Here is a 26,893-nt window from a genome sequence, read left to right on the forward strand (position 1 = left end):
ATAAATGGTAATTGTTTCGATTTATTTAAATCTTGGTGTGATTTTCTGTAGAATTTGTTAAATATTTTACTTAAATCTAAACATTTTTTTTACACAATGCTGAGTCCTTATCAATTATTATTTACAATCTTACTCATTTATTTCTTACACAGTGAATGGTGAATTATATTATCGTGATTTATTTTTCTGCTAAATAATTGCAAGCAATAAAAATGTATACAATACATTCATCTTTGATTTTTGATTTCGTTTCACTTCGTTCACACTCGTCTCAGACAAAATGAATAAAAACCATGAAATTATTTTCATTACAAACGTTTTTATGTTCAATGTCGCGGTTTTATTACATTTTCTCACCGTTGACGACCCCATTTTCCGTGAACGACAGTTTCAGTATTCAGACATTCCATTTCGATGCCCAAATGCGTTGCGTTCCGTATCGAAATTTCCGATGATGAAACATATTTGGTTGTTGTGCGAAACTCCAAAAAAGGGAGAGAGAGTACATTTTGCATCTTATTAATTCGTGTACATTTATAATAATAAAACTTTCTTGTAGTGAATAAAGTGACAATCGGTGTTTATATGAGAACATTAAATATTGTCTACTGATGAAAATTTCATTATTTATGAGAGTGTAGAACTTTTAAATATGCACATCTTTTCATCTACTTAAATATTAAGTTTTCTTTTTCTGCTTTTTATTTTGTTCATAAAATGTTCCGTGTGTAAATGTTACTTTATTCTTATCTCTTGTTCTTATGATCCCATTGGATTCTCTCGTTCTCTCGTTTGAGCAATAGAGAACTTTTCCAGTGATTATTGCTTCGTCATACTGTTACTGGCTTCCCTCTCTGTCGATACATACTATTTGGTTCTTCATCAATTATGTATTATTCCATTGCGGGATGGATTCTTTTTAATGACATGATCTCGTGGTAATTTTAACGATGGCCGATGGTGGTGGTGGTGGCGGTGGTACTACCATATTTTCAATTGTACAAACATGATCCTCAATTTCGACAAGAGGCTCTTTTGGATATTTAAAACTATTCTCCGTGCCGGCTACCGACTGCATATCGAGACTTGTTTCCATTTCAATTGAAATGTCTGCACAGCAACAAAAAAAAACGAATCAACAACGATAGAAAAATTAATATTTAAACATCATTTTGGCGTAGCAGCACTTCAGCTTTATAAATTATGAATAATTTTATGGCGATGAAAAAAAATAATATTCATACCACGTTTTTTATCAGCGGTTCGCACCGAATTCTGCCGATTGTGTCGTTTACGTCCAGCAAAGCAAACAACCGTAATAAATATACCGAGGGAAATTAATATAAAAAACACGCCACCGAGAAATGCAAGCACATTTAAATTACCTGTAAAAAATATAAAATTAATATTATCGAGAAATAGAGCCAGAGGCTGAACGCAGCGAAGGCGTGTGTGAGAGAAAAAAATGCGATTTTTTTTTATTTTGAAAATTTATGCTTAATTGCAATCATATCGTTAAATGGTACACTTTTTTCCCTCTTCCTTCTTTCTCCACTTCTTATACAGGAATTTATGCATTATTATGTATAGATGGAGCGTTAATGCTCACACAATAAAATGGTAATGAGTTTGAAAAACATGCCAAGTACTAAGCAAGATTGCAAAACAAAATTCATGCAAGGACAATTGTCCACATTATATTCAATGTAAAGACCATTGTGTCGTTTTGTAAATATGAATGGGAACTTATTTTTGAAAGAGGCAGAGAGAGAAAAAGAAGAAAAATATACGAAAGATATTTTACCGCGTGTGAGAAAGTTGTGCGATGTGCTGGCCGCATCAAATGTTTCATCGTGTAATGACTCTGCTGCCGTGCACACTTCTAACGATGCGATATTTAAATCAGATATTTGAATGCCCCTCAATGACTCGGGTAAAAAGCAAATCGGATGTAAACTCCAACGAAGCTGTACGGTACACAAATATGGAAAAAGAGACGGAAAAAAAATGTTATTTTTGGCTTAAAAAACGTTAAAAAAAAACGAGAAAAAAATAAAGGGAACAAATGAATCGAACGGGCTTACATTTTTCGCCATTTGAATGAGCGAACCCATATGGCATCGATCGCAAATAAGTGGATTATTTTCCAAACGCACTTCTTTGATTTTTTGCAGCATTATTGTTTGGCTATCTTCGATGCCATTTAACTGGTTCCGCGATATATCCAATAGCTGAAATGAAAACAAATGGGTTTTTTTTCTCTTTGCATTCAACGTCCGTTCTTCGGCAAATAATATCTATTAATAAATTTTGGACAGTTTTATTGGTTTTTACGATACTTACTTCGAGACTGTCGACCGGGCTCAAAATTTGCATCGATACATTCACCAAATGATTGCCAGACAAGTTCAATGCTTTTAATTGTCCTAGTGGCACCAATAATTCGTATGGAATTACGCCCATATCGGCTATTGATAATGTCTTGAGATTATGCAATAGCTGGGTGTGTATCCGCACCAACCAAAAACAAAACGAACACATATCATATATATTAATTTCAACTTTTGCTCAATTTTTGGCACGAATCGCAATCCGAATTCGGGCACAGAAACTGATATCAAATATCAATAAATGAAAATGGAGAGAACGACAAAACAAAAAAAAGAAATGTTCGAAATTACTTGAAATGCTTCACGTATATCGTATAGATCCATTTGAATGTTCCCGCTGATATTCAGTGTGTGTAACTTTTTTAGCGGCTCCACACTGGCGGACTCTAATTTTACTAGCTTATTATAGGACACATCCAGATATGTTAAATTTGATAGGTTTACAAATGCACCATTTGTTACTTTGGCCAACCTATTCCGTGATAAATCTGCGGACGAGAAAAAAATATGTGTGTCCAGTTGTGACAGTAACACCAACGGACGAGAAATGAAAAATCGAAAAATGAAATATTGAAATTTGCTTGGATTCGGTAGATGTACAACAACAAACATAGCAACGATGGAACCATTTAGAAAGGATTCATGACAAATGAACAATCTAATCGATGAACAATGGGCCCGTGCGTTCGATGTTCGCCAAAACAAATGCAATGGTTTTCCATCAAAGGTAGATGAACGATTTGGTCGGATACACGTATATGTTTTTATCATTTCACACCCAAGCTCACCATTTAACATTGAAGCAATCAAACTGTATGACCCGCTATTATTTACAAAGTGCTCAACCTGTCACGCTCGCTTTCGTTTAAGCCACAGGGGAATGACAAAAATGTCATCTTTCATGACCAGTTTCCATCGTTTTTCGGTGTCCGGAAAACGTAGCACATTTGTCCGTCCGTCCATCCACCCGAAACGTGCTTCGAATGGACGGACGGGCACCTCATTTGTCCAAAACGTGTTGTGAATGGCTTTCATTCTCGGACGACCGGATTGCTAATTTGTTGTCCGTTGCCACCTTTTATGCCATGCACACAGAGGTAAAGAATCCATATTGCAAATTCATTTATTACCCAAATATTCCAAATATTTTTGCGTTTCGAATAAATTGTCGATGATCACAGACAATTGATTTCCGTCCAGCTTAATACTTTTGATGAGATTTAAGTCCCGGAATTCGCCCCTTTCCAAGTATTTCAGCTATTTGAGTGACATCATGAGAGAAAAAAAAACGTTTTGGTTACAACAAAGCCACAAAAAAACACCATCAGAATGTTCGCTGCATTGGCATTTTAGCAATTACCTGATTTTCGCCTAAGTCCAGATATTCTAACCGCTGCAATAGGTTGTAAACTTGTGGATTGATTTTCTTAATGTTGCAGTTACGGCATTGCAGCTCTTTCAGTTCCTGATTGTGTCGGTTGTTTGTTGAACCCAGTTTGATAATTGAAAATCCATCAATTCATAAATCAATGTATGTATATGAGTCAAAAGCCAAAAAAAAATAAATTAGCAAAAGAAATTTCGAGCAAATGTGTAGTGTTAGTTTACCAGTATATCCTTGAAAACATCCGGCGGCAAATCGTTCAATGGATTACCACTTAAACTTAAATATTTGAGCTTGCCAAGCATGTAAAATACGCGTGGCACCAATTCAACTATTAAATTCTCAGCCAGACTCAGGCGTCTCAAATCCTATATCGTGTGTGTATTTAAACAAACACAAACAACAAACATTTAAGTACGAATAAACAAAAAAGAGGAAGAGAACGTGATAAACAGAGAGCAAGAGATATTTTTAAAAAAATGGAAGAAAATGACTTTAAAAGTTTGTGTAACTGATGGTTGTTGCACAACTTCAAAATAAGAGTTTTTGAAACATAAATTGCAGCAGAACAAGTTTGAAATTTTGCAACGCATTTGAGATACCTTGAGATGTTGAAATGTCCAGCTGGCCATCTCTTGGATCTTATTAAATGATAAATCCAACGAAAGCAATCCATCTTGACCACGGAAATTATTTGCTAAAATCGTACTAATATTGTTTCTTGATAAATCTGAAACGACAGACAACAAAATTGAACAATTAATCGATGCAATCTCTTTATATGTGTTGACTGGTGACAAAATACCTAATACGCGTAAACTTTGCACACCCCAAAACGAATGTACACCGATCGATTGGATGTTTGCATCGTTAATTTGTAAGACTTCTAATTTTGTGAACGGTATAAAAATCGGACTTATAGTTAATGGATTTTTCGAGCTGCTTATTATTAACACTTGTATATTTGGATCCAATGACTTTTCTGGTATCGTTTTCAATCCCTCTGAGAATTAGAGTATCGAAAATAAAAAAAATTATTTCAACAAAATATGAAAAATTCAATGCAAAAACTTACTGCATGTGATTTGCAAGCGGCCTTTTATATCAGTGTTACATGCACACTCATCCGGGCACATTGTCAATCCATAAGCTAATTGCAGAACTGACAACAGCATACAGTATTTTATCAACATTCTGTGAAAATGAAATGTTATATTTTCGGTTAGAATAACAAACGAAACGGAATGCATTATGGAAAAGTTGACAGCTTGTCTCAAAAAAGCTATCATCAAAGACTTAGAGACGCAAACTAAAATGTTTCAATTCAAAGAGCAAGAGAGAAAAGAGCCAACATATGATGGAGTTAGTTAAAGTTTTGTGGGCTTTTATGAGTTGACATTGTTTGACTTCATTTTGGTGGCTTTTTTGAAACTACACAGAGCAATATTTCAATTTATACTAAACTTGGATTACATTTTCTATGTACGCTATTCATTTTTTTTACTTTTTAGAAGAATTTCAATGTACTTTTCATCAAAGATTTATTTAGAATAAAAGCATGCCAAAACTTGTAAATTTGAGGTTCATTTTGTATATTAGGGGCATGTTTTATATATCAGTTGAAGGGAAGTCGACTAGAAATGTGTTTGAATATCTCGGATTTGTCAACTACGTTTACATAGACACTTATGTAATCACTGAATCTTTTAATGTTAGTTCGATTTTTTTTATTAGTGCTCACTCCCGTTGCGTTCCGACATCAAAATCATTTGACGTCTTTTTTCACATGTTGGTGATAGTAAATGTTTGAAAATCGAAATAAATAATGAATAAAGTAAAGGTTTTAATAATAAATGAGTGGCCCCAGGACATAATCCACCATACTAAAACCGAATCTATGACAAATTTTCATAATTTACGGTTCGTAAAGAAACCATTCAATATATTCAGCGGAACTAAAATTTCCATATATTTTCTCTTCGCAGTTCGCACCACCAACGACTTCATATTATATGCAAAAATTTCGAAAAAAAAGTGAATGATCATTTTCACGGGGACTAAATTTAGATTGCGCTCTAGCTCTAGAACTAGCAGCATGATGAAATCGATAAAAATAATATTAGTGCTGTATAACGTTTTCAAAGTTCACGTGCAACATTACAAATTGCAACATTTAACCTGCGCTGCAGGGAATTGTAATAAAAAACACTGTGTAATTAAAATGCTATCGGATCAAAAATCGAATAAGATTGTACGCATTTGAGTGAGAAAGAAAAGTGCCGGAAATTGCATAGGTATATACTCACTTGTCGTGGCTAAATATTTGTTTCCGGTCGTAAAAATGTACAGTTTGGGTCATCGCACGTAATTAAAACTCCAATAATCGGTCTGTTCAATCTAAAAGTAAAAGAGCAAATATTGAAATGTATTTTAATCTCGAGCGAATATAATACAATTTTATTGAATTGAAAATGTTCAAAGAGGTAAACCGAAAAATAGCCATTTGAATGGGCCATTGACCACCGCAATGTATAAATCAATATTATTGCAAATGATCCGTGTTGTTAACGAATCTGTAATATTTGCAAAATGTTTTGAAATAGATATATTCACAAAATGAAATAATAAAATGCATTCATTCAATACGATAATTTAAGCAGAACGAAGAAGGGGGAGAAAAAGTAGAGCCAGCGTGTAAGTGTGCTAAAATTCCGATTATTTACAACCCAAATAGACTGTAAAGATAATTGCAACTACATCGGTGAACCGAGCAAACATTAGACAGAATGATTGTGAGGGCATACAATGCAAAAGTGATGCGAATGAACATGAAGCGTGTATGGCATACGGCACACATTTTATACATTCCATGCGCTAAAACATCTAGCTGACCAATTATGCAAAGATATGGTGATTGTATTTGCCAACCGCAAACAAAAGCAAATACCTATTGACCAAATAGAAAATGTTGAATGCATTTCGAATGCTGGAAAATATTGTATAAAACGACAAGAGGACGAAACCAAATCGCTCTCTCTCTATCTATCTCTCTTTTACAGAGGTTGTGTTTAAAGTCTTTAATCATATTTATTTGCATATCCACAAGCATTTACGTTTGTGGAATCTGTGCAAAACTCTGTAAGCATTCTGTATGCTTTTGGAGGGAGGCTGACATGCTGCATAAAGAAATTGCATGAAATCCAATATGAGTGACCGATTCTTCAGCAAACCAATTCCAGTAACATCCACTGCAAATATGCGGTGCCGTTTTTTTTTCTTCTATTTTGTTTAGTGGTTTACCAAATATACATCGCGCGACCAACAGTAGTTTGTTCAAAACTTGTTTTATGCCAGGAAATCCATGTCTCTGTACACTTTTTAATTAAATGCTAAATATCAAATTAGTCTCTTGTGTTCATCGAATTATAAAACGAAAAAATAGAGCAAACAACAATGTCCGTCCAGAAATAATCTTCTAACAATGCAGTCTTTTTGAAAAAAAAGAGCTCCCACATCAAATCTGCAACCAATTTAAATTAAATGAAGTTTCAATTCGAAATGGAGAGAATAAAATTCCGGAGAAAATGTCATAAAATACCTATCAAAGTAAGAGTAAATTTGGTTTTAATTACTGCATAGCGGCTGCATATATTCAAATCATCATACCCTTACACCATTTTACAATGTAAGTTATGCAGAGTTTAGTGTCAATTTTATTTCGAACACAAATTACATTCAGCAGAAATATAATTTCACTTTATTATTTGAAATGTGTTTGTGTTCGTTGAATGACATTTTGCATAGAACGCTTTTGCATGACTTTTGCTCGTTGAATTTTATGCACAAACACCATATGTAAATATTGAATTACCTTTTTCTTGATGCCAGAGGATATATGGGAACCAAAAATACGATGTCGTTTCTACTTTTCAGATATACATGTATAGCTATTTTGTTTGCAGCACAAATATACACCAAAAGCTCTACGATTAAAGAAACATTTGAATCTGAGAATGTCTCATGTTATTTAATTCGAATATTTCAGTGAATTTTTTTTCTTCCAAAACGTTTTTCTTCGTGTTGTTTTCGTTTACATGTATTTTTCGGAAATGTGTCGTTGAAACAAATCTAACTGCAATCATCGCTTATGATGCATGACTTAATGTTTACTTTTCAATTCCGCTTTTGGACTCTGCCTATTTTCATCGTTTTTCGTTTTTTTCCTCTACGATTTTTTCGCTTAACGTTTTTTTCGTCGTCATCAGAGCCTTTCCCCGCCCTCTCTCTCTTTCTCTATGCTTCTGTTTACTACTTGTGCTCAATGTTTTTTTTTTGCATCATTTTATTCAACGATACCATTTTCGTTTTATTTCATATTCATCTTTTTCCTCGATCCGTGTTCGAGTCTGGGCCCTAAATAACGCCAGATCCGTTGGATAAATATTAAGTACCATGAATCTGAAGCTGGTGTTTTATGTGATATTTTATCAACCCCAACTGTGTCATTAGATTCCAATGAATGTGTGCCTCGGCATACTTTAGTGAACACTTTTTTTGCCATCGCACAGCGGCTCTATCAAAGCGAAACGAGATCGTCGAACAAGATAATGGCAGAGTTAAGTGTAAATGTATTTCTTCGCTCTCTTGCTCTGTACGCTGAAAATGTGCTTTTTATTTGCTGTGTATTGTTTTAAATCGCTATGAGCTGATGTTTCTGTCTCCCGAAAAGCGGCATGAGGCAAACGTTAAGTACTTTCTTGGTGTTTCACTTTTACAGTGGAAAATATACATATTTGATTTTTTGTAGTTTCATACTTGATTTTTGGCAAAGATTTTTCGGTTTACATTTCGCGATTACTGTACAGTTCAAGTCGATGATTTCTTTCTTTCTTTCGTTTTTTTCCCGTCGAATTAATCCAAATGTGTTGCTCTGAATCCTTTTCTATCTCTTCGGATTTATCATCGAGATAACAATTTTTATTTGATACGAAGCGGCTTTTCGTTGGTTTGCATCGAATTTGTAATGCTTAACGCAAATCATATCTGGAAATGAACCCATTTTCGGTGTGAAATGCAATAAATCAGATTTAAGCTATGCTTCTGTGTGGTCACTGCTTTCTTTATTCTTTTCAGTGTGTATACATTTGTGGGACGCCACAAATGGTCATTAATCTAATGTCTCATCATATTTAGCTAGTGCTTTAGTTGATGGTTGACTGGCTTTTAACTGGATAATGTCACAATGCGTCTGCACACGAAATTCGAAGATAATTTGGTCAATAGTCTTTTGTCAAATGGAATTCGTTTTACTGAAATTCGTGTGCATTAGATATGTTGACGAAAAAGAAGAAAAACGATCACAGAGTGAAAAAAACGAATCTATTTTATTTTTCGGCCGAAACCGACATTTTTACGTATACAATATGTTTTTCTCCACAAAAGATAGCTACCGATCTCACTTAATTTGGTCATATGAAATTGTAGTTCGAAATTGCCAGTTACAAAAATATCATTTACACTTTTTGAGTGATGGCACTGTTTTAATGGCCAAGCACTTAAGCGAGTTTATTTTTTTGTCGGTGTAAAAGCATCATTCGTTATGAATGACGTTCATTTGGACATATATGAAAACTCTCTCGCACTTAATCTGATAAAATATATATAAAAACGCAACGGATTGATAAAAGCCGAACAACGGAAGAAATCATAAAAATGAAAAGTGAGATTTTTTGGCCAAAAAAATGATGACAAGAGTGAGAGCGGGAGATACAGAAAAGTGCAAACAATATGTGCATATTGTTTGGTATAGATAGAACATGCTGTGAATAATATCGCTTCAAATACTTGACAGAGATTGAGAGTCTGTCTTAGAGGCGGGTTGCTGCTGAAATTTATTTTAACGCAAAAAAAAAGTTTCATTTTTATAGCCTGCGTTAACGAGCACTTTCAGCTGACACTGTTTAATGGTCGTGCAAGTTTTTTTTGTCAAAACCCGAAACACACTCTTTTGGTTCGTGTGCATTTTTAACTGGCCAAGACTCTGGCCCAAGAGGAACCAAGCAAAAAACTTTCATATCCGGCCATTGAAGTTGTTTTTCGGCTGTCAATTAATAATAATGAATTTAATTTTGATTAAAAATGACAATGAATACCATGACAAAACAATAACCATTTTATTTGGTGTGTCAAGCGTTTTATTAATTCAACGATGCGTTTATATTATGTGCAACCACATTTTTCGAAAATAAAGCTTCTTTCATACCAACATTGGGGGCGGTTAAGCTTTAAACTCTATCTTTTTCTTTCTCAATTTCTCTCTGCAAAGCGACATAAATGGAGACAGAGAGGAAAAGCGGCCAAGAGAGGGAGAGAACGAGATAGAGACAAGGATGCAGAAAGAGATGGAGAGAAAATGATATAACCACTGTAAATCCTACTTTAACTTTTATGATTTATTTGCAGATAAATGCAATAAAACCGATGTCACAGTATAACACTCATTTTCGAAGATAGTATCTTTGTTTGTTTTTTTCGTTAAATTGTATATCTCTCCAAATGAAATAAATCCTCCATACTCTTTATTGGAAAAACACACATTCGACTTATAGTTGAGTCGACCACATGAGTCCTTCTCCGTCCCATATTTTATCTATTTTCTGAAAATATTCCATTATAAATAATTTCGAGGGCAAAAAAGTTCAAAAAAAAAATCTGTTCAAACTCAAAATGAAACTTTATTGTCCATATGTACATTGTACAAGATAGTTTGGCCAAAGTTGAATATTTCACTATTTAACAGCGACAAATGATCTTTGACTTTTGGGGCTATATGGTGATGCAACTAAAATAGCCGAATAAGGAATATTGCAGCAACAATGCAGTGTTTCTTCTTAGTTTGTAATTTTTCATATATAAATATATCGCATTTAAAACGGTCGTAATAGTCGAAACAACAGAAGTAGCACGTACAAATGCGCACTAATGGAAGTTCCATATAGCAGTGTAATTAGTAAATGTATTTGTGCCGCTTGGCATCATTGATATTTCAGCATAGCAATTGTTATGTTGAAATTCCGACTTATCGTTATTCGACCGCAAAAAGTGCTTTTCAAATATTATAAATGGAAATAAATTCATATTTCCATCACGACAAATCCATATAAAAGTGTTAAATGCACATGGAAATGGTGCCAATGATGCGCATATCTGTTTGCACGTATATTGAACCAACCGAAGTTTGGATGGAGAGATTGAACAATTCAAAGAATATTCCATGGAGCATCAACACAACACCCGAATACATTTTGAAACAAAAATCGACCTCTGACATACAAAAAATTGAAACCTTCATTGTATATTTATATGATCGTTTAGCATTGGCTCCGCAGAGAGCTAACAGCCACATCAACTAAGGTTTTCCCAAAATAATATCATTTGTGCGTCCGTAAAATATGGTTTCACTTTATTTACCGACAACTCGCCACGAGCGTCGAGTAACGAAAGGAAAGAGAGGGAAAGAGAGAGAGAGAGAGAGAGGAAAAGTGTATTTTCCCAAGTAGTGTTTGCTGAGTAACTAATAATTGGGTCAGAATAATGGAATCAGTGTCGAATGCACGAGCGCAAGCCAAAGAAATCCCATTAATACCATTCGCTGTCGCACCATCAAAGTTTAACACATACACGCACGAGCGAATTGGGTAGTGCATTCGAAAGAGCTCTCATATTAAGCTCATATTCAATTTTGTATTGAATGTGTGTTTGCACGCGGAAAATTGAAAATTGTCGCAGCGAAAACGCATTCCCGGCATAGCACACATGTTTTTATAACGGTCCGATTTTTTTTGTTCACGTATGTGTTCAGTTTAGCGACCAAAAAGAAAAGTCCCCATCCCCCAAGTGTAATAGCAAAACGAAACTTGTCAGATCAAATGTATGTGATGCAAAAATAGAAAAGGAACCGAGCAAGCAACCGTTTCCCTCTTGATTTCAGCATTTTTTTCCGTCTTGAATTCCTATTCGTTTCGCTGTTTTTTGTCTTCATACGTTTAAAATGTCAACCACTTGTGTTTTGCCGTGGGATTCGTGTGCATCTTTATTTCGATTTTTTTTTGTTCTACACACAAGCGTGAAACTGAATCTGCCATCGTAACGAAAACATTTTGCTTCATTCATTTCACAACCTTTTTTTTTGCTGCTGTCTTTTTGCATTTTTCGCTGCAAGCATTTTTCCGTACGAAATTTGTCGTTAGTTTTAGCATACAGTGAATGTGCGATATGCATAAAATCAGTCTACTATTTTAACGGATACTGCATAATTTATTGAAGTTTCTTCTGTCTTCCGCGTTGTTCTGTTTACGTACACCAAGTGCTTGCTGAGCAAGGCGCGATAAGCAACGTAAGTGTTTGAGAGGAAAAAAAGAAGAAATTTAACACTCTATCGCGAGTTTTTTTGCTCGTGTGAGCTGAGTTGATTTCTTCGTGTTTGGATTATATTTTTTACGTGTTCCTCCCCTTTATGCAATTCATTTGCAATCACTCGTAATGTGTACATATTTGAACGAATTCCACTGTGCTAGCAGAAGAATCATCATCACATCATTGTTAAGATGTTAAGAGTGAGTGGAGCAAGTGTAAGCAAATGATATTGAACATGGAGAGGGAAAGAGATACAAATTGAAAGTGAGAACAAGCGAGAAAAAGAGAGAGAGCATGGAAAGGAGAGGAAAAAAATTGGTAAACGAAATGGCCACGCCAAGGAACAACGGGAATGAAATGTAAATAAAATCATTTTGGGCGAACGAAAATCCATTACATGGATTACCCGCTTTGCTTTTTTATTTTGCATTGTACTTTTTTTTCTCTGTATGCCTTGAAATGTCTCTTTCAATTTTGACTTTTTTTCTTTATCTGCGCTACGAATAAATGTATTTTCGAAACTGTCGTTTACATTTTCTTACAGTTTTTCTTTGCATGGTGTGAAAAAAAGTTTCTCTCATTCGCATTTTCCCATAAATTCGTCCATTTGATCGAGAGCTAATGTAAAATATTTCGAAGAAAAAGTTGCTTTCATACAAATTCTACGGATTAAGAATGAACAAACGAAATGCAAATGTGTTAGCTTTTTCTTTCGAAAAAACCCCCAGCTTATACGAAGTGAAACATCGTATATTTTGTTTCAGAAAATCACAATATTTATTTTTTTTCGTATGTAGTTTGGTTTCATCTTCGGTAGTGTTTTCTTGCGGAGGCAAGAAAAATTAAATCTGAAAAATGCCGAGGAAAAGTGTCCATTTAAAATAGCTTTTATTTTTGCGTCATTTTGGTTGCTTTCTTCCGCACGACCAAATGGAAACAAAAGATTCCCAGTGAAAACAACTTAAAGATAAGGAAACCAACCATGGCCCATGCGCCCATATTTACTCAAAACCACATTGTGTGTAAAACAGAAAATGTATAAGGCCAAATTAAATCGAGCTACTTTTTATGTATGCCAAAATTGAGTTATTTTTTTTCTCGTTCCTTCGTTCGTACGCTGATCTCTCAATGGTTGTTGGCTTAACGCGTGCACATGTTCGGAAGAAAAACAATGTTCATTTGATATTGATAACCCAATTTGGTTTCGTCGTTCATTACATCCATTCACATCCATCGTTATGTCGTATCAATCGCATGCAGCACACACAGAAAATGGCACACATCCACCGTTACGGAGCTGAAAACTCAATTTAACTTTGTTCAGTTTAACGAACGATGAGCGAAAAAACAAGTGCACAGCGGTTAGTTGTGTGCTAAATTTACACATAACGTATTTCTTTTTCCGCGCTTTGAAGATCGTGTTTTGGTTTCATTTTGTGACGACGATTTTTCATTTCGTTCATTTTACGTTCGTTAAATTAATAGAATACTTAAAATGTAATGGTTTTTATACGAAGTAACCAACATTTTTTTTCGCTTTACTTTGATCCATGATTGCTGCTTCATTCGAAACCGTAAAATTTATTTTGACGTTGCTCATTAATTTTCGATGCCAAACAAGAGGAAGCGAATTTAAAATGAAAGAAACTGCACAAACATTGAACATATTCATCAAATTTAATCAATGTAAAGTTTATTGAATCAAATGTTTTAATGTGACATTATTTGAATAAAATATGAAAAGATTGAATGGCGCTGACGTCATTTACATAGAGTATGCATCAAAATTGAAATCATCGCAGAAAGCTCGACTAGACTATCGATTAATAAACGTCAAAACTCATGGATTCAGCGTCCGATAAAAGAGAGAGAGAGATATGATCATTGAAAATAGCAACACGTGTTTCGGTGAATTCTATTTAAAGTTTCCTGCTGTTCGTTCTTTTGAATGCTAAAGTTTATGCTGTAATCCGAAAAAAAATCAAATCAAAATCCAAATCATCTGGTTCATTTCCTCTTTAATTCCCAAAACGGTGCACAGCATGCCAAATTCATATAAAGATGTTTTTTTTTACTCTGCACACAAAATGAATTGGAAAACAATTTAGCAGTTTGGTAATGTTTGGATGGGAGAATGCCATTGTGTCCAATATTTCAAAACAAAAGTCAACAACAAGATTGTTCACATTCAACGGTTCAATCCCAAACGATTTGCTTTATCACTAATGACATCAATTGAAGTGAAATAAAAAAAACGAACAACAGAAGCAAAAAGACCCTAAGACAAAATGAAGGCAGTGGGAGCCATGCTAATACTTCCGATGTTGCTGCTCTTTTCAGTTCATGAGGTACACGAACTTTCAAAGCTGGATGTATTTTTCTACTCATCACTTTTTGATGACTCAATTTTATGCTTCGCTTGTATTGCTTTTTCATCGTTGCATTTTAAATTGTTCGTTGACAATCAAACCATTTATTTTATTTTTTGAATGGTACACAAGAATAAACTACTAGCATGGCTCTTGGATATATGTCGGTTGCGTTTTCTCTTGTACATATTAAGCTCTAGCATTGAATTTTGCCATAGTACAATTTATTTTCAGAGAAAACTGTCTTTTTTTCTCGCTGTTGTCATCAACTTAATTTTTGGCATGTAGCACGTTCAACGATTTATAAGTCGTAATGATAGTCGTTGAGCATGCAATTTCATTGAGCTAACAGTCAATAAGCTATTACCCTGTCTGTATCTGTCCTTATGCTTTTTCCGTTTCAATTCGATTGTCGGCGCGCACGTCAAAGGAAACTACATTCCCGTTTTATTTTTTCTATTACTCGCTCTGAACTTCTTGGTTTCTTCGTTTCACTTTATTTGACTCGTTCAATTTTTCTTGCTCTCTCTCTCTTCCTTTCTTTCTTTCTCTCAGTCTTTCGGCCATTCGTATTCGAATGAGGAAGAACACCCCCGCCCAATCATTCGTTTTTCCACCTCACCCGTTCTGGGTGGAACGGGACCGATTTTTCAATAGAGACTCTGAGTACTATTTTCTTTAAAAAGGTTCCACCAATGGTTGTGCAAAAAGAGCAAACATAATATAATATTTTTGATTTGTTTGCACGGTTTCCTAGCTGTTCCGTGATTGCAATGTGAAAAGTCGGTATAAAAATGAAACTCTTTTCTTTGATGCACATTCAGTTGTAAAAAGCGGTAAAGCAACTACAAAAGCCAAAGTATGACATTGATGACTCAAAGTTTTCAAGCTCCTGCAGTGAAAAATGCTGGTTACTGTTGATGATGCGTGTGTCACTTACTTTTACTCTCATAAAGACATTCGAAGGCATATTGATGTGTCACAATATTACCTTTTCGCATGTACGACTTCGTGGTGAATGAACATTGAACAGTCAACAACGAAAAAAGTGCCCCATTTTTCAAAAGAGGAACATTTTTCATTAAAATTATTAAAGCTATTTTTGAGTTCAAATTCATGGTTTGATACACTAACTTCAAGCACTTCTTTTTCGTCATTACATAATATTCATCTTTTGAACGTGCAATTTTATTCGAAAACTGTGCTCGTCTGAAAGTCGATGCAGACTATAATTTTTTTTTGTGGTGCTGTAATAAATTACAGTTTTACGAAAATATCATTTCTCAAATTGAAGCATGTATAATAAATTTAAACTACCTACATCACATCGTATCAGATGTTGTATTGCAGTTTTACAGTTCAACATTTGCAGAACCGGCAAACAAAAAGCCATTAATACTTTGACTTTGTTATCAAATTGGATGTAGTAATCGTTTTACGGATATGTTTATATATATGTGTGTGTGTGTGTGTTGGCGGTCACAGGGAAAAGTTTCGGAATGGACACATGCTCACGGTGGATTTCGTACTTGAATTTATAAAGTGAGCAAAAATAAACACGTTTGCTATTTAATTTGAATGACTCGAATATGTTCGACCATTTTATACGATCGTAAATAGGTTGTTTGGTTTTTGGAAACGGAATGAAATCAACAAAATGTATTTCCTCTTTTTTTCTATCTCGACAGAGAATATTAGATCATTATGGGGTTCCGTTTTCAAGCTGTTTTTGTGAAAAAGTCATTGGCCCTAGAGAAATAGAAAAATTCACAGAGCGAGCGAGAAAGAGATGCAAAAAGAAAAATCTTGTGAGGGATGAGAGAACTGGAGTGTTTTTCTGTTTTCGGAACCATCGAGAAGCGGTTCATTAAAAGGAAATTACATATTAAAAATACATCTCATTTTCCTCGGTTCATTTTGCGTGAATAAATATGGCAAATGTAGAAAGTTTTAGCAAACACAGTTTAAACAAATTATCCTGAATAATAGGAGTTGTGATCTTGTTTACAAAATCTAATTTTGTTGTTTTTTCATCCGAAAAAATGGAAATAATTCATGTATGCCGAACAACAATGGAACTCCATCAGCGGTGGCAAAAATTTCGTGGTAATTTTTCTCAATTTTAAGCACGCCAACTGTGTGATGAGGATGGTGCTGCAAACTTGGTCGAGTCATAAATCAAACGGTGCATAATGCAAATCCAAAGTTCAGGAAAGACAAACTTTGTATAAATCCTTGTAGTAATCGTCCAATTTTCGCGCATTTTCTGTTTTTATACTTCCGCTTCGGAGCCTTTTGATTTTTCTATACACAATTCATCGGTTTTTGGCACCGAACCAAATTGTTACGATTCAGCATTTATCTGTTCATCATTGTTAATTATTTTATATGTATTTCGAGTGTTTTTCTATGCTATAGTGCTATTTCCTGTGCTTTTTGGCCAAACCTTCTTTGTGGGTCGAATGCAGTCAGAATTTTAATGTGAATTTCGTATGTGATGTGCATTTTGATTTTTTTTTAAATCCAACAGCAACACAATCATCATCGGTCGTTTTGTCAACAGGTATTGTGAACGTGAACGTGTGCCAATTTCTTCTAGCATTCCAAAGGCACACGCATATAATAATGGCATGTTGACAATCCAAAAATTATTCGATGGCACGAATTCCATTCAATAAATGTCCATATTTGTAGTAATACCGTGCGGCATTTTCGACTGCGGGTAGGCACTTCCGAACGAAGTTAACAAATCATCGACAGCAATCGAAATCACACACTTCTAATAAATTATTATTTCTATGACGCGTGCGCCTGCGCTCCCATACACATTTCTGTCATTTTCTGCAACGTTTGTTTTTATTTCAGTGATATAAATCTCTTAATCGAAAGAATTTTCTGACGGAATTTATGAGTAATATGGCCACATGCATACAAATTGTATGCTCGTGATGTGATTTCCAACTGTGTGAAATACAAATAAAGCCAATGTGACTTGAACAGTTTTTGCTTGGCAAAACAAGCGATGTGAAAGTGAATGCCATAAAATAATTTGCTTTGTTCGAATTAGGCTATCGATTTGGATTTTTTGGTTGGCTTGTGAATGAGCGTGCATGAAAACACTTTTACACACAACAACAATTCATAGTTGATTTTGGAAGCAAAGATGAAAGCACATAACAAATAATCAGCAAACAAATAAAAAAATATAAGAGAATATGAATCCAACGAAAAAGTTGCAGACACAATAAAACCAAATCACAGATCAATTGTACGATGCTCTGCTATCGGAACAATACAAATGAAATGCAAAAGATATTGGCATCTGACTGGAGCCGCATCGAGCAAATGATTTGAATGGAATTAGAGCGATAGATGGAGAGTGAGAGGAAACGACCGAAAATATTATCAAATGATATGGAATTAACATGTTCATTTCGGTGCGGCAAATCGAACACGAACACACCATCATTGATGGAATTTGACAAATTTGCACATTTTTCTCAACATTGTTTCTTCATATGATTCGAATGAAACGGCATGTGATAAAGTCTTTTGTATCGGGTTTATTCACAAATTGAGCTAAACAAAAACGGATTATAATTGCATTTCGATTGTCTCGTCTGGTCACAGCGACGCAATTTAATTTGTACACATTTCTTGCTGTCGAACCGTTTCATTCTTCAGAATGGATCGAAGCATGCGATGAATTTCACTGAAACAACAGTTCAAAGACCCACAGATGTCAAGTCAATAACTTATTCATGTATTGGACAAATGCCACGAATTTCTATTAAACTTCATACAAATTTGCATTATGGCAATGGAACAGTTCAGCGGCATTAACCAAATATTAAAAATTAATATTATGCAATTAGTGTACATTCGGTTTTTTTGGCGGAGAAGCCGAAAAGTGTACCAAAATTTTCAAAGAAAATAATTTAATCAATTCGTTCGAACTTTTTGAGTGTCCGCAAAATATTGAATCGGAATTACAAAGAAGCCCATTCCAAAGTGTTGGCCAACCCGGGTGTATGGTGTTGTTTTTCTGGTTTGCACCATTTTCTATATTTGACTATCAAATAAAAGTTTTAATTAGAACTTTTTAATTCGATTTTCGAAAGGTCAAACTTTTTTCAAATGGAAAATGCTAACTTTTCCGTATACACTGCACATTAAAATGCAAATGTTTTCTAAATCAAATTTTCTATATAGTTATGCATATAGCCTCTGCACAAAATCGAGGCATGTATGTGTGCATGGATTGGACATGCGTTCAACTGTTTGAAACAAACGTGCATCGACGTGAAATTGAGATGTTATCCTCCAACAATTTCTTTTCTCATCAATTTTACGATGAGTCGCTTGGATTTTGTCACAATTTATTTTTCGGTTGCGTTTTTTTCGTGCTAAGTCACAACATTGTCTGACGAAGAAGGAGGAGAGCCATTATTTCAAATGTGAAGCGATAGAATAAAAAAACTAACGAAGGATAAAACACAGAGTCACTAATAAATGCCAGAATGGAGGTCGTTGGATGGCTGTTGTTGGCAGAAATTTCGATAATTTATTCAAATTCACCGTGCTCCGTGCGTATATAATTTATTTATTTGATTTTCATTGGTTTTGAAAACGAACGCAATTCACATTTTACGTATATCAGAATCATATAATTCGGCAGTGCCAGCATCCAGTCGTATGAATGTACAAATGTGCCTTATCATCGTTTATTTGTTGCCTTCGGTACGGATCTTTTTTTATATTCATTCTTGTGAACGAGCCCAACGAATCGAAGCCGATAATATGGTTGACACTTGGAATTGAAACGAAAATTTATTTATTAAGTCATTCGTGTCATTTTTCCATTCATTTTTCGTTTCACAGTCCATGTATTTCAACAGACATTTGTATGTTATTCGAAAGGCAGAAAGAGAGAGGGGGAAGAGGAAGGGAGGGAGAGAGAAAGGTCTTTCTATTTCAATGTTTTGCTGTCTTTTGAGTTTTATGTGTCGAAATTCATTCGTTCAAATCGAAATCAATAGAGGAAGACCCATAAGATATAACTATAAACTGCTATCATTGCGTCAATGGTGCGCGCGTTGTATTTTGTATTTTTATGTTTTGGCCGCAGTTGAATGTTACTTATTGCATAATAAAAAATACGCAATGACAACAATGTATATATGATAGAATCGCACTATAGACATGTTTTAACATGAGCGTGACTTAAATTATAACAGTGTGAAGGATTTTAAGGTCCCTTTTTCACTTTATCTTTATATTCATTTCTATTTGGCTTCAAACATAACTCCTTCCGCTTACAGTATCGATGTTGTATCGCAAAAGCTCCGGATTGTCGTCGAAGACAATCGAATGTAATAAAAACATCGAAAAAAGTTGAAAAACATTCAAAATCGTTGAATATATTGTAGATTACATAATCTCAGCCTTAAACAAGGCCAAATCCATGTCCTTTATCCATGTATACTTTGTTGCGCGTCTCTTTTTTAAACAAAACCATCGAAAGAACTCATCAATTCAGTGTAAACAATTCATCTTGTTTTCTATTGCTGGCACGAGAAAAAAAGTTCCAAAACATAAGTAAACAATCATCAAAACAGCCACACACCCATATCACAGATATTTTATGTGTATATTTTAAGATTTCCTAACACGATCACCAATTTATAGCACTTCTGCCATCCAGACAGTGTCTTGCTGACACTTTCAATCGAATTTCTGCTATCGCTGCTGCTGACAAACAAATCAAAATTATCCAATGAGCGTGAGCAAAAAAAAAAACATAGAAACACACTTCATGGCAACAAGGCGAATGAAAAAGAATACGAGAACAAGAAAAGGCAACACGTTGTGGTCGATTCAAGGCAAGCTCAAGTCGTCGTCACAAAGTGATGGTTGCATTTGCATAATTGTAATTTACTCGAAATCTCACTCGAAATTCCAGGCACGCTTCGGCCAAACACTTTTCCAATTTCGACTCGAAAACGGAAAAAAAATTCCATCTCTGCCAATTGTGAGTGCAGTGCATGAATTGAATTGGATGACCACAACACCACACAGTTCATTAAATTGCTTGTTGAAAGGTATTATTGGATATTTCATTCAAATAACCTCTGACATTGCAGATGATCCAATCGAACGGATTGGGTTTGGAAATCTTTACCATTTCTATTTCATCTATATCGAAAACATATATATATTATTGATTCAACAATATCCGATTGAAACCAGACGTTTACAAATTTTTCTTTCGCCCTCATTTTACTTATCTCTTCGGATTGCATTTCGATGCTGAAATTTAATCTTTTATCATTGAAAAATACAGGCTACTATTTGGGGCCGTCATAAAAAAAACGAAACCGGAATGATTCCATAATTTTTCGTTTCCTTTTTCAACATCCACCAACCATAAACCATCATTGTGAACGGCCAGACATTTTTGTTGCGCCCCAATTTTGTTGCCACGGTACGTTTTTTATGAACGAAAAAAAAAAACTTTTGCTCTTTTAATATCATTTTGTGAATTATTCTTATTGTGCCTTTATTTATATTGTATTCGGAGCCAACAACTATTACAAAATCTATAACGCACAAATACAGTCGAAATGGAAAATAATTTTTTTTCCTCGTACCATTACAGTCGCACCACAATCACAATGCAAAATGTTATTTGATTCATCACAAGCTCGTAAAAAATGTCTGGTATTTGCTTTGTACACAATTACAAAATGAGAATCAATCATTGTAAACCGTAAACTTCCCCCAAACCCAATAAATTGAATTTTCTGTATTTTTTCCCTCTCTTTTTCATACGTTTTTCCCAATGGAAATACATTCGACAAAATCGGCAGTGATAAAATATGGTGCGATAAAGAATTGGTGTGAATTTTAATGGTTGATTTGTAATATAAATATTTGTGGTTGGCGTTTTTTTCTGCTCATCTCAATACGTCGCTTTTAATTAAGTATTAACCACATAAAAAAAAAAATAATACAGAATGTAAATTGATGAAAAGGATCCTAACAAGCAACAATTTAAATGATTTGAAGTCGGAATAGAGCGGAGAGGTCCTGGATAAAAGGACAGAAGTGATGAAGCAAATGATGAAATGGAAGTAGGCATACCAATTTAATATTAATGTTAATTGGTGCTTAGCATAATTGAAGGTAGTAAATAATAAAGAATTCACAAGGATGGGGGGATGCGCGACAGAGCGTTCATCAAATTATCAACGTCACAAAGACAGTTGAAAACAGTGAAAAACGAAAAAGCTAAACACACAAAGTTGGTTTTACGATGAAATCCACAAAACGGTAGCCAAGCACTCAACACAAAATACAAACACAAATAAACCACTGATGCTGTTGAAGTGTATACACAGGGAAAAAATAGAATAACAAAATTACCGCTTAAAATAACAAACGAAATGAAACTGTTATTTAAGCCGACGATGGTTTTACTTCGTTTGATAAACACATCCAATGAATGTCGAGTAGGACTTTTTAATTGCAGCATACTTGAAACATCTCTTGACATTTCGCTGGAAAAATGAGCACTTTTCTCTATCTATATCTTTTGGCCTGTTTTTCTCTTCCTTCTCTATCTCTCTCTCTATCTCCTGCTCTTTCTCTCTTTTTCTCTCTCTATCTCTGTTCCTGCATATCTGCCCCCCTCTATGTGCTTTTGTCATTTACTGGCAGATAATAGTAGTGGCTACCACTTAGAAATCAAGGAAAAAAAGGAATATATGCATGACAGTATCAACAATCAGAAATGGAAGCAAAAAACGAGAACAATTTTTTCGAGATGCGAACGCATTTGAATGTGAATTGTGTTGTATTTAACGGGTGATGGTGAAACAGGATATTAGAGATAAAAGAATGACGTGGAGTTCCGAGCTAATAAAAGTCGAGAAATATGCAAAAGCACATAGAAAGAGAATGTGTATGGTCGGGAAGGAGCAAAAAAATGAAGTTGGGGCGTGTGAGGAAATGATTGGATGATACCCGTATTACGCTGCTGGTGGTAAATGACATTCCTAATGAAAAAATACTACACATTTTTCAATTCGCTTTAAGTTAATTCAAATCTTTTTGTAAACTATATGGATCCATCACCGCTTTCCGTTCTATCTATTTTTTGCTGGAATAAAATGTGGATGCTAAAAAAATGCATTACAACGGAATTAAATTTAATGCATTCGTTGCATACAAATTTTTGCACGGTGAATAAATTTGAATATTTTCTCGAATCCTCTCTCTCCCTCCTCTCTCTCTCTCTCTCTCTCTCTCTTTAACCGGAAAAACAAGTTATTTTTCCCCCGTTATCGTTATTTTACAATTATTTTCGAATGTTTTATATGATTGTACACAAAATAACAAAAAAAGTAAAATGATTTTTGCAAAATTAATCTCCATAAAAAAATATATAGTTCATTAAAAAAGCAAACTTACTTGGCATAAATGCGGGCATATTTTCATTCATAAAAACTCTCGAGTGCTGTGATGATGAATGTATGCATGTATGTTGCCATTCATTTGGCTGCCACAACTTTGTTTTTTGAAGTCCATTTGTTTTAACGAATTGCCATTGCAAATTGTTCTTCATAATTACAGTGTACACGGTTCTTTCAATGCAATAGTTAATGCTTGTCGCACGCCCTGCTCTAGACAATATTCACAAAGCGAACAACACTCAGACTGAAAGATTGTTCAAGTTCTTCACTTTTACAGATGTGGCTACGGTGTTTTTTTATCCTTTCACTCACTTGAAAAACCGCAGGCGGAAATTCTAGATGTATGTATACTATAATTACATTGACGAGTCGTATAGTTCTCTGAGCAATGTTGCAAAATGAATGTATTGACGGCCAGTTGAAATCGGAACGAACGGGAATCAAAATGGCACACAATTTGTGGTTTATTTAATCGAACAAATGAACGATAGAGGATGATGTAAAAGAACCTATTCTCATTCACAGCGACACACAAAGCAAATACTAATTACGTTCCGATTTCATTCAAAGTGGACAGGAATAAAAAGTCGAATGCGCTTTAAACAAAAACGCCACCAAAGTTACTTTGACGGAAACAAAATTCTGAGAACAGTTTTTTTTCTACTTGTCTCTCATTCTTTCCTTGGCTCTCTCTGAATTCCAAGCTTTATTATTTGAGTTTTTTATTCGTCTTTGTGTCGTTGGTGTTTGAAGTCACAGTCACACATGTGTCAACAATGTTGTCGAATTCGCCAGAGAGAAAAATTGATTCGTGAAACTTTCGGACGGTGTTCCTTTGCACAATGGAAGTGACAGCAGAAAAAGAAACAACATAAGCCACAAAGCAAATACAGTAGCGTGAGCTATGTCTTTTTGTCGTCAATCGTGTCGTTTTATGTTTCGACAAATCTTCTTGTTGATGATTCGTGGCTCTTTTTTTGTGCGCCGCTTTTTTCCTCCGACTAAATGTATTAAAGTTTGTTTGTATTTGTTCGCCGCAATAAATAAAAGAAATGTGTTCCTGTATGCTGGTTTGTTTGTGCTATCTCAAATTTTGTTTAATGTTTTATTCGATCACATGTACAAACAACAGTTAAGTGTGTGTGTGTGCGCCACATTTGTGTTATAATAACAATAATAATATTTAAGAAAAAAACTAACTTGCTATTCTAAGTAGTTCATTGTAATGTTACGTACTGCCAACGGATATACAGTTTGCCAATGCAACAACGGTTTTACACTAGACGTACACAAACACACAGCGATAAGAAAAATGCGATTCTCTATTTGCAGCAATTTAGTTGTTGAAGGTTTTTTTATTCTTTCCAGTTTCTTGCAAGAATATCATCCACTTTATTTTTTCTCTTCTTATTCTTCAGCTTTTGTTGCATTTGTATTCACTCTCTTCTCTACTTCTTGTTTGTCGTTTGATGCTTTAGCGAGAGTAAGGAAAAAACCTCTATTCGTATGTTATATTTAACCGAAACACTTTCAATTCATTGCAATGCATTCAAATGGAATCTCGTTACACACGCACTTTTTTTATATTATTATTTTCTGCTTTGGTGTTGTGTAAGCAAAAGAGCCACTTTAGAAATAGCGCAAAGCCATGCTTTTAAAGTTTTATTTTCATGTTCTTCATTTTTTTTCCTCTCTCTGCTTGGCGTTTGTTTCGTTAATTTTTTTTGTTGCCTATGCAATGCTAATGCCCGTTTCTTAACTTTTTCTTCAGTTACATTTCTTCACTTGTTTTCATTTTTTTCTGTTCTTTTTTTATTGTTGTTTTCCGACTTCTTTTTGTTTCACACTGTTTGCACACACATTTAGTTCATTTCTCTTCAGTTCCAGCACAAAGAGTGTGAAGCGTATGCTGCGACAAATGTTTAAAGTGTGAGAGCAACTGAAAATTGTTAATAAACAGAATGAAAGAATGACAGTGGGAAAAAAAGTGAAAAGTTTTCACAAAAATATGCCCGGAACACTTGAAATTTTGCCTTTCATTTAACAGAGACGAAGGGAATGAACAAAAAAAGTTTCAATATCAGTTTGTGCATTCGTTTGTTCTTTTTTTCGGAATTTGAAATCCTTTCACTTTGTCAATGTTCCGCTTTTTTGACGATTCATTCACAAGTTGCTTTAAATTGGAATTTGTTTGTCGTAATTTCTTCATAAACCGTTTTTATCTGCTCGAATTTGACTGATGGCTAAATATTTATTTATTACTGTGAAAAATTCCAACTTTTTTTTAGTAATTACATAAAAATCAAAACACACAAAGTCACCAGATGGTATTGGAACCAAAACTTCCGAAAAATGTCTTCTTTTTGTGGGATCTTTATTATGTTTTTAATGTTTAATTTTGATTTTATGTGGGTTTGTTGTTTTTCGAATCGAAAATCGTTCATCACTTTCTACTGACGATGTCCTTTGCATCCACACCGCTCAATTGGTTCATCGCAAATAAATTGAAAATACTGCCAACGCAAAGGCAAATGCCCAAAAAGCAATGTTTCTTTTTGCAAAAAAAGCTTCACTTTATATGCGCGACATTGAATCGTTGTTTTATCAACTGTAATTGATTTATTTCGATCTTTTGTTTGACTATTTACTTTCACTCAATTTTTGATACAGAAGCCTTAAAAAAATCACACAAATATTCCTCAGTCGTAATGAGCAAACTTGAAAAATTTATTAATTGATTGAAAAATCTTTTTAATTCAACTCATTGAGCCGTTATTGATGATAATTGTTTTCCGTCCAATTTTAATATCGCGCACCGTGAATCTTCACTCTCAATTTTTTGTGCAGATTTTTTTTATGAATGCTTTTAATTTATGCACACAAGCACTTTTCGTTTGATAAATTTTTAATGAGTTTATTAAATTTACGTTGATTTTTTTTTTTAATTCCGATGCATAATTCTTCCAATTATAATTTGTTGAGTGATTGAAGTGGACTTTTTTGAAATTGTCAACTTTTATGCATCATTCGAATGCAGGTAGTAGGTGCACAATATAGCGAGTATCGCTCTGCTTTACTGTAGTATATTTGAAGGAAATGAATGAAATCATTGGATTGATTTTGGAATGGAAATGCGTGATGCCGACAGCAGTTCGCCAACAACTGAAAAAAATCGGGAAAATGTGTTTCAACTTATATATCGCATAAATTTCAGGTTTTTTTTGGCAATGATGCACAAAGAAGAGATGAACGTTGATGTTCAGCATTGGCTATATTCACGCATTCAAACGACTGAAGTCAACGATTCCACGATGCATCCATCCACTTAACATGAAAAGCTTCAGTCAGGGGAAATGAGTGTTCATTCAAAATGAATTCATCCTCACGTGCCCCTTTATTTGCTGAATTCATTCCGTCGCATGCGGCTCATTTCAAAGACGCATTGGGGTAGGTTCTGTACCTTCATGACATCGACGTTGACTTCAGATTTTGTTGGATGGCTTTGCTACGGAATTCTTTTCATCGTTGAATATTCGTGTGTTTAGTGTTTGGTGATGCCAAGAATAAGATGTAGAACAGTGCTATTTGTTTATCTCTTTTCACTCTTGTCATTATGGACATTTTGATTATAATCTGTTACTTTGTTTCTTTTTATATTTCACATTCGTTTCCGTTATTTTTACAAACATCCCATTTTTTTCATGGTTCCACAGTGCCATCGTTTTAATGCTCGTTTTTGTTTTCAACGTCACAAGATATGTTTTTGCTTCACAAAAGCGTTTGAACTAGTTCAAACTCTGCGTAAAACCAGAAAAGAGAGTTGCCACAGGCAGATCGTGTGAAACTTTTTGGCATTTGCCT

General features: G+C 34.5%; 1 protein-coding gene across 1 annotated transcript; it reads right to left on the reverse strand.

Annotated features, from left to right (window-relative positions):
• LOC116341707 (toll-like receptor Tollo) lies at positions 1-26,194 on the reverse strand. The gene is made up of 14 exons (XM_031768941.1): positions 23,031-26,194; positions 6,081-6,171; positions 4,850-4,968; positions 4,580-4,777; positions 4,377-4,504; positions 3,999-4,142; positions 3,751-3,855; positions 3,521-3,647; positions 2,682-2,878; positions 2,344-2,499; positions 2,085-2,231; positions 1,805-1,967; positions 1,245-1,385; positions 1-1,110 (listed from the first exon to the last, which is right to left on the reverse strand). The coding sequence occupies exons 2-14, from the start codon at positions 6,131-6,133 to the stop codon at positions 920-922; spliced, it is 1,869 nt and encodes a 622-aa protein (XP_031624801.1). The 5' UTR covers positions 6,134-6,171; positions 23,031-26,194; the 3' UTR covers positions 1-919.
• Positions 26,195-26,893: the final 699 nt, after the last annotated feature.

The sequence above is a fragment of the Contarinia nasturtii genome, unplaced genomic scaffold, assembly GCF_009176525.2.
Source record: "Contarinia nasturtii isolate CC-2019 unplaced genomic scaffold, AAFC_CNas_1.1 Cnas_scaffold_745, whole genome shotgun sequence".
In the NCBI taxonomy this organism is placed as follows: Eukaryota; Metazoa; Arthropoda; class Insecta; order Diptera; family Cecidomyiidae; genus Contarinia; species Contarinia nasturtii.

What these genes read in the sequence shown, in the direction of transcription:
- LOC116341707 (XM_031768941.1), bottom strand. Translation starts at nt 6,133, where the DNA reads ATGACCCAAACTGTACATTTTTACGACCGGAAACAAATATTTAGCCAC. An exon ending in ATATACGTGAAGCATTTCAA is followed by an intron (nt 2,500 to 2,681) that starts GTAATTTCGAAC and finishes ATACACACCCAG; the next exon opens with CTATTGCATAATCTCAAGAC. An exon ending in TCATTCAAATGGCGAAAAAT is followed by an intron (nt 1,968 to 2,084) that starts GTAAGCCCGTTC and finishes TGTACCGTACAG; the next exon opens with CTTCGTTGGAGTTTACATCC.